Here is an 8,942-nt window from a genome sequence, read left to right on the forward strand (position 1 = left end):
GTTTGCTTGCTTTGTTGCCTAGAAACTGGCCTAAATAAGAGACTCCAAGTAGACAGAGTGTTCTCTGGTCGAGGCTCTCTAATGGAGAAGGGCTGTTTAATTGATATGAGCAGAAACATAAAGCATGCAAATGCCCAGAAGTCACTTTGTCAGCTGGCTTAGGCAGGGACCTTTATGGCTTGGCTTTAGTGTGGGCAGATAAACCTGTTGTTCGTCTTTCATTTTGCCATCTGAGTATTGTGGATAACTGCTCTTGTACTTTAACCTTTACCTGTCCAGTTGTTTTAACCCATCTTGGTAGCAATAGATGCACAGCATCTATAGGCGTGGTGAACTTGCAAACCCAGGTTGTGAGATCTGCTGGCACACAGCCTATGTCCCCTCTCCCACCATGATATGTGGAATACCTGGATTTCAGCTATATGGGCTGGGTGAAATAGAGTCAGGAATAGCATCTGCAGCTGGTGATAGCCAGGAAGACGGGACCAGCAAGATATTGGGGTGCCACTTTAAACCCCAGGGATTCATGAAGAACACATCACAAATGGAGGGATTTCATACATATCATCTGTGATTATTCAGCAGCAACAAGTGATGAAGTCACATAACACAAATCCAGCCTCTAGCCTGCAGCTCACTGGATATTTATGCAGCATTGACTGCCCAGAACACTTCTGCTTGACAGGATGCTATTCAATTTTATTTTATTTTTAGATGACTGGAATCAAATATCACTGTTAACAGTTACTGTACAGAATATCTAAAAACTTTTTATTATGAATAAATTTTGTTTCTGGCAGTTCAGTATTGTACATTTGGTACAGAATGAATACTCCAAGCTCACAAGATTTTCTTACTCATAATTGGATGAAAATAGTGCAGCTCTAATTTGTAGATTTTCATGCCTATTTTACATCTTCTCTTCTACAGCTTTAAGGATGACAACCCTAAGGAAAAAAGATTCCCAACTAGCAATCTGCATGTTCAGACTCTTAGGCCAAAGTCTTAACTGAATGCCCTACATTTGTCTCATGAATAGACTTCCAGAAATGCTGAATGTTCTCAGTGATCCAAATGGACTCCAAAGAGCACTTCTAACATCTGAAATTCATGCGTGTGGTTTTTGGTTTTTTTTTTTTTTTTGTTTTTTTTTTTTAATGTAAGTATGTATTTACAAGCCTAATTATCAGAAATCCAGATCTGAGAATTTGGCCTGGAAAAATCATGCACCTTATTTTTTTATTCATTGATCTCTTCTTCATCATCTTCAAATGCTTCCTCTCCATCATTTGCTGTTGCTTCCTGGTATTGCTGATACTCTGAAACCAGGTCATTCATGTTGCTTTCTGCTTCTGTAAATTCCATTTCATCCATTCCCTCTCCTGTGAACCAGTGGAGGAAGGCCTTTCTCCTGAACATGGCAGAAAACTGCTCCGAGATCCTTTTGAAGAGCTCTTGGATGGCAGTGCTGTTGCCAATGAAGGTGGAGGCCATCTTGAGGCCACGGGGAGGTATGTCACACACTGCCACCTTGACATTGTTGGGGATCCACTCCACGAAGTAGCTGCTGTTCTTGTTCTGGATGGCCAACATCTGTTCGTCAACCTCCTTCATGGACATGGGGCCGCGGAAGACGGTGGCCACTGTCAAGTACCGGCCGTGCCTTGGGTCACAGGCTGCCATCATGTTTTTGGCATCGAACATCTGCTGGGTGAGCTCTGGAACGGTGAGTGCTCGGTATTGTTGGCTGCCTCGCGCCGTCAAAGGAGCAAAGCCTGGCATGAAAAAGTGAAGGCGCGGGAAGGGGACCATATTTACTGCCAGCTTCCGGAGGTCAGCATTGAGCTGGCCTGGAAAACGCAGGGATGTGGTTACCCCACTCATGGTGGCGGAGACCAAGTGGTTTAAATCACCGTATGTGGGAGTGGTGAGCTTCAGGGTGCGGAAGCAAATGTCATACAGAGCTTCATTGTCAATGCAGTAGGTTTCATCTGTGTTTTCAACCAGCTGGTGGACCGAAAGTGTAGCGTTATAAGGCTCCACCACTGTGTCAGAAACCTTAGGAGAAGGCATGACACTAAAGGTATTCATTATCCTGTCTGGATATTCCTCTCGTATCTTGCTGATGAGCAGGGTTCCCATGCCAGACCCTGTCCCTCCTCCCAGGGAGTGAGTGAGCTGAAATCCTTGCAAGCAATCGCAGTGTTCACTCTCTTTTCTTACTACGTCAAGGACAGAGTCAACCAACTCTGCCCCTTCTGTATAGTGTCCTTTAGCCCAGTTGTTTCCTGCACCAGTTTGTCCTAAAATAAGATACAACAGGGAAAGAAAATACACAAAATTATTGGCAAGGTTTGATATCAGCATGCTAAATGGACTCACATCTGTAACAAAAGCTGCTATAAACCTGTCAGGTAGATAACTGTGCTCTTCAGTTTTGCCTACAAATATCTCTGGAAGTATCAACATAAACTTTTTATATAGTCTCTGGCAGTTTTCATTAATGCCTTTGGGTGTTTTTTTGTTTTTTCCTTTGTTGTCATTTTACCTTCCATAAATGCAAAGATGACCTTAACTCCTTGTTTTGAAAACTTTCACACTCCCAATCCTGATGATTCTGTAAGCACAAGATGACTGTTTAATACTTAAATACTTTCTGTCTGTAAGGTCCATGATGCATGCAAAGCTAAATCCCCGATACATATATCTCAATGAAAATGAGAGGTTCTTGGTCTGTTCTTGTGAGTCACAGAGAAAACACAGTCATTCAAGAAAAACCTGGGCTTCAGAATCCTATTTAACTTGTCATATCAGGAACTACAGCTGTTTAAATTTGCAGTTACCTAGCCTGAATGAAAACAGTGATCAACAGAAACTTCAGGGACATTTTTTCAAAAGTTTGGAAGTCAAGTGCCTTTTATGTTTTACTGATTTCCTTACAAACTCACTATTCTTCAGGATATGCAAAATGACTTGCAAAATTGGATTACTGATATTTCGGAGAAGCGATGAGCCCTTTCTTTTCTCCCTAAGGCTTCCATTTTTGTTTTATGTGCCACTCAGTTTATTAAGATAAATAGTGTGGATCATTTGCTATGTCACTCTTTTGTTATTGCTTAGATAACAAGGAGGATTAAATTGGGGAATCATTTTTTAGTAGTCCTGTTCCTCACAGTGACTGCTATACACATACATTGTACCACTGAACTCACTTAGGGTACTCCTGTGAGTGGTATTCAGACAGAGCAATAGTTTCAGAATTAAGTATAGAGCTGGCACATTCTGTGTTGTTCCCCAAGACCTTTCCCTCCCTTCCTATTACCATGTCTGATTTCAATTCCCAGGGCACTGTGTTGGTGCCAAACATATGAACCAGGGAAACTGCTGGCTGGGACACTTTTGAAATACTATACACTTTTTTTTTTCCACTGCATAAATGCTCAGTTTCCTCATGGTGTATTTGGTTAGTTAATGCATTGTTCTGCATGTTGCTATATTTTTCTCTCTTTGAGCCTAGGGAGCTCAGCACTTCCTGTCCAGCTGGCCAAAGCAAAAAGTCATATCCTTCTAGCATTAAATATGTTTGTAAGCACCTGCAGTCTGCTTGAGCAGATCCCCTACCACGGATAGGGAAGCACTTCAGGCTGCACACAAAAAAGCAGACATCACTCCAAAATGCAGAAGGCATTTATCTCCTAGTGGACATAAATTCTGATTTTAGGACAACTATCAGCTACTCCTGTGGCAACACTACCCTTCTTCCACTAGTCAGCCATGTGTTAGGGTCTCCAGTGTTTTCATTGGAGGTTTCCTGCTTCTACACCCAGTTACCTTATACTTCCAGAACCACTGGCTCTACAGCACTGTAAAACTACCACAACACAGAACCTGTACAAGCCCTGGAAGCTCTAGACTTCTTACCCCATGACAAAACTGTGCAGTCTGGAGGTGCTGTGGCTCTGACAAGGCTGCCACAAACCTGGAAATCATGATCATGATCCTGTGAAACTCTACCAGATGCCCTCCACTTATCAGGTACCTACCTGACCTCTGAAAACCTAAGGCAAACACATAAAAATGATCAAATTTCACCAGGACTAAACTCCCTTGGTGGAAAATGAGCCTGTGCCCACAGAACTCAGGACCTGGCAAATCTTTTGCCAATCCTGGAAGCCCATCCCCAGCATTCTGCATCTGTCATTTGCTGGGATCTAAAGAAGCCTACACGAAGCAATCCCACCACTTATCTGCACTCCTGGCACCTCCAGATCCTTCTGTCACTATTTCTGTCTCCAACACACTGTAGGGTTATCACACATGTTCAGGTTGAACTGTACATGCAGAGAAGCCATTTGTCTAACAGTGATTATTTTTTAATCCCTAAAATGGCACTTGTTTCCTACAGTCTTCTTTCACTCCCCTACTCTCTTCACTGCTCAATATAAGATAAACTTGGTAAAAGAGATCAGTAGCTTGCACATTAACACTTAGAAGCCTGGTGTGAACAGCCCTGCTCCAGAACTTGCCTTTGATTGCCAGACAGCTATTTTGTGGTAGCCCCCATCGGTTCATATTAATTAAATTGGAGTGGTATCTCTGTAGCAAATCTAGCAAGGATGTACACAAGAAAAGAATGACAAATGCAAAAATGTGCAAATGAAAACTGGTTAACAGGAAGAGACACATCAGAGCTCAGAGCAGCTCCTGGTGGGCAATTCTGTGCTGCCAGAAGGCCAGGAGGCCTGCTGCTCTCATTCAGCAAGATCATTCCACCTGCAGTTCTTCACCTTTTAAATCACTACCTTGTCAATACACACATCAAAGTATGAGGATTGTTTTGTGTCCATCTCAGATCTCTTACTGGTTTGATATAAAATTCCTGTATCTGGAGTGTGTGACCCTGTATTCAATACACTTGCATCAAATCCTGATTGATGGTCTGTGGTTACTTGCTGTGGAGACATGGGCACATGCAGGTTTATACAAACAGAGGTGGAAAACATCCTCATCAGAATGAGCCCACACAGCCTGGGGTACAGCAAGTGTGGGACTGCCAGCTTCTGCCACAAAATCCTTTGTGGGCCCAGGCCAGATTTTTAAAAGAGAAAACAAAATGCTTTGTTGGCTTTTGACACAGAAGATCATTACTTCAGCGCTCAGCCATTCTACATTATTCAGCAGGTTGGGAGGACAGTGCCTGATGCTGGCAGGGGCCTCTGTCAGATACAAGTTGATCACATGCTGTTGGTTCATTGTTATCTTGGCAGGAAGGGACTATAGCAAACTGGACTATTGTTGAAGACATTCTGAATTGATTTTGCTCTGGTTTTACTGGTGGTGTGCCAAACTGTAAAGCTCCAGCTCAGGTATTTCCATAGGTCGGGTGAATTCACATTCAGAGGGCCTGTGTGGTTCATGCAGGTGAAAGGGAATGAAAGGAAAAAACCTGAATACAGAAACAGACTTCATAAAGCTGCCTATGTCCACAGCTTTTCTCCCTAGGCTTACTTCTACTTGTTGTAACTTACAGCTCCTTTGGAAGAGACCCTTAGCATCATTGCCAGGGAGTTTACAGGAGAACAACATGGATAGCATAAAAGTTTTAAGTCAAAGAGTTAAAGAGTTCTGTATGGCTTTTTGACTCTGACTCCAACCCAAACAACCCAGACTTAAGTTTGTTTTATACCACCCAAATAATGTTTATCTTTCCTCTGGCTGTCCCTGGCATTGTTCCTTCCTTATGTTAACACAACATACCAAACTAAGTTCCAGCCTAAGCTTGCCTTGTCAGGAGGAAATGTGTTTGTGGCTAGCGCAGACTTGGAAAGTAAAAGGACATGAAAGTTCTCATGGTAGCTTTCATTCAGACTTCCTGTTTCAGCAAGTGGCTCACTTAACTTCCACATGCTGTTTCTCCTTTAGAGCAAAGGGACTGATAATGCTTCTGTACTTAATAAGGATGCTCTGAAAGGGTAATGGGCATTTTTAAGCTTAGATGGAAAGTACGACAGAAGTCCAAAGTAAAGCAGCAAAAGCGAAAACAACCCTCTGCAACAACACTGCAAAACCAGAATGTCTCCACACACTCTCAGACTGCTCCTCATTATGCTAGAAAATAATCCAGTAACTGTCTACATATGTGTTTTCCATATTACAGCTGATCTTCTTTCACTGCTACTATACTGCAAGGATCTGCTGAAAAAGTTTAATTACATAGCCTAAAAACAATTTAGTGCTCAAGCATTTAATGTGAATTCAAGTGAGGAGTAGCCTGGTTGGTTTGTGGTTGAGGCTTCCCCCCCCACACTCCATTTTCTGCAGAATTTCCGTGCATTTTGTTGTGAAGAACTGGCCTCAGGATTTCTCTGGAGTTCATTTATGTGGAAAGCAAATATATTTTATCTGAATACCGTAGGAAACTTTCAGCAGTTTGCTGCTAACTGAAGGAATGGTCAACAGAAGAATGACTTTTTCAGTTAATGGGATCTTTTGGCTGGCTTACAGATACTTATGATTCCGTTGTTAGGTATTAGGATTTCTCAGTAGGATCACTTCAGAACAGGGAGACTGAATGCTTTTTGACCATTCATGTGGTAATCAAACAGCTGTTGAAGAGCTTTGTTTTTTAAAAGGAAACATCCACATACCAAAGATGAAATTATCGGGCCGAAAGAGCTGACCAAAAAGACCAGACCGCACACTATCCATGGTTCCCGGCTCCAAGTCCAGTAAGACTGCTCTTGGTACAAATTTGTGGGCTACAATAAAAAGGAAGCATGCCCTTAATGTCCAGAAATAAGTCAACAGAGTTATAGCTTTTAACACACAAATATATCTCATATTGTTAGTCTAATATATAGTTCATACATATATAAGTACTTCCTATGCACAAAATCATGGTGGTGAAAAACCCAGCTCCATAGGACCAAATCAATTCAGCTTGAAAAACAGACCTGACATAATTTGGGTTCTACAGATATACATTTTGTAAGCTCTTTATTAGCAATAGACGTGAGGGAATTTCTGATTTTAAAAAATGGTTCACTTGTTCTTTGTAAGAAAGTAGGTAATCTTTTCTGTGCATATCAGGGTGAGTGAAGTGCTTATGTTCAAATGATCCTAGTACATCTCACAAGCTTTTATGCTTGAGGATTCTCCTCCACTGAAAGAGCTACTTGGTGTACATGGTAAACAGTAGTAGTCAGCACATCTACCACAAAGCACAAAATAAACAGCCTGTGTCAAGTTGAATTTGTCCAAGGAAACTCAGGTAAATAATATGAATTAACCCCAGCTGGACAAAAGATGAAACATTCATACTTGCAGGTTCATGTCAACAGACTGGAGGACTCCAGATCCCCATTTTGCACTGCTAACACCTTTCAACAGCAGACGGACTCAGAGGACTTGGATGATTTTTGGCATCTTAGTCATGAATCCCTGCTCAGCTCTCTGTTACCTGCAGCCTAACACTCTCATTCATGAGAATAAAGGACAGAGTACTACAGATGCAGGCTCAAACAACCAACAGGTTAATTTGGAGTAATTAAACGGATGCATCTGGTGAAGTAATCACACTTTAGAAGAGCAAACGTGTACTGTAATGCTAAATAGTACACAAACCTCCACCTCCAGACCCTAAGGATAGCTCCTTGCGCCACGTCTCTGTGCCTGGGGAGATAGCACCCAGCCATCTTAGTACTTTGGAAGAAAGTAGATAATATTTTCTGTTGCGCCGGGCACAGCTGAGGGGCTGGTGGCGTGTGAGGAGTGCGGCCATATGTGCAATATGGCTTTATGAGCCCGTCGTCTTCTGATTCCTGTGCCCCTTCCCACGGAGTCCCCTGTCCCAAACCCCTCCCGGTCCCACACTTACAAGATGATTCATTATAGTAGACATTGATCCTTTCCAGCTGCAGCGCTGAGTCACCGACATAGCCTCCGGCTGGGTCAATGCCATGCTCATCACTTATCACTTCCCAAAACTAAGGGAGGAAAAGCGAGAAGTGGGTTGGGAACTTCGCTGCGGAGCCCCGGGGGCCCTGCCCAGCGCCCGGGCCGGGGGCGGCGGCGGTGCCGCGGCAGCTGCCGGATTCCTGGCGTGCCCGCCGCCCCTCCCTGCCCGCGCGGCAGCGGGAGCCGGGCGGGCACCGGGATTCAAACCCAACGGACGAGCGGCGCCCGCGCGGCTCCGCGCCCGGACGGGCCGCGGCGGCTCCGCGTCCGCAGGGGCCGCGCAGGCTCTGCCGCCCTCCCCCGCTCCTCAACCGCAGCCTAGCCGGCTCAAACACAGTTTTAGAAATAATTTTTAAAAACCTGTCCCGTTTGGTTTCGGTACTTCCCAAGGCCTTTTATGGTCACGGGGAGCGCAGCGATGCGCGATACCCCGGGCGCGCCCGGCGCCGCTCGGCAGCGGCTCCTCGGGGCACGGGCGGCCGCGGCGGCGAGCGGCTGGCACAGCCCGGCCCCGGGGGTCCAGCAGCCCCGGGGGGATGCCCAACAACCCCGGGGAACCACCGGGCGCGTCCCCTGGGCGCTCAGAGGCTCCGCAAGCGGCGGGTCCCCTCCAGGCTCACCTTAGTCCCGATCTGGTTTCCACACTGTCCCGCCTGGATGTGCACGATCTCCCTCATGGCTGCGCCCCCGCTCGCCCCGCCGTGCGCCCGCTGTCCCGCCGCCCAGCCCGGCTGTGCGCGGTGCCGTCCCACCGGGCGGTGCTTTATGGGCTCCCGCGCCCCCCCGCCGCTAGCCCAGCGGCCGCCCCCGCCCGGCACCGCCCTCGGGACAGGGGGCGGCACCGCCCGCTGCGCGACACCGACCCTCGCATTGTCCCCGGCGGCAGTGGGGGTCCCTGTGGGGTCCTCCTGCCCCAGCGGCAGCTCCCGTCCGTGATCTGCTGCTCACCCCAAACCCAGCTCAGCAGACGTGGCTCCGGCATCTTC

The 8,942-nt window shown here is 45.9% G+C and overlaps 1 protein-coding gene across 1 annotated transcript; it reads right to left on the reverse strand.

The window, feature by feature from the left end:
• Nucleotides 1-688: 688 nt before the first annotated feature.
• Nucleotides 689-8,673, reverse strand: TUBB6 (tubulin beta 6 class V). The gene is made up of 4 exons (XM_082303122.1): nucleotides 8,577-8,673; nucleotides 7,877-7,985; nucleotides 6,648-6,758; nucleotides 689-2,303 (listed from the first exon to the last, which is right to left on the reverse strand). The coding sequence occupies exons 1-4, from the start codon at nucleotides 8,631-8,633 to the stop codon at nucleotides 1,240-1,242; spliced, it is 1,341 nt and encodes a 446-aa protein (XP_082159248.1). The 5' UTR covers nucleotides 8,634-8,673; the 3' UTR covers nucleotides 689-1,239.
• Nucleotides 8,674-8,942: the final 269 nt, after the last annotated feature.

The sequence above is a fragment of the Coloeus monedula genome (assembly GCF_965178545.1).
Source record: "Coloeus monedula genome assembly, chromosome: 1".
NCBI classification, from domain to species: domain Eukaryota; kingdom Metazoa; phylum Chordata; class Aves; order Passeriformes; family Corvidae; genus Coloeus; species Coloeus monedula.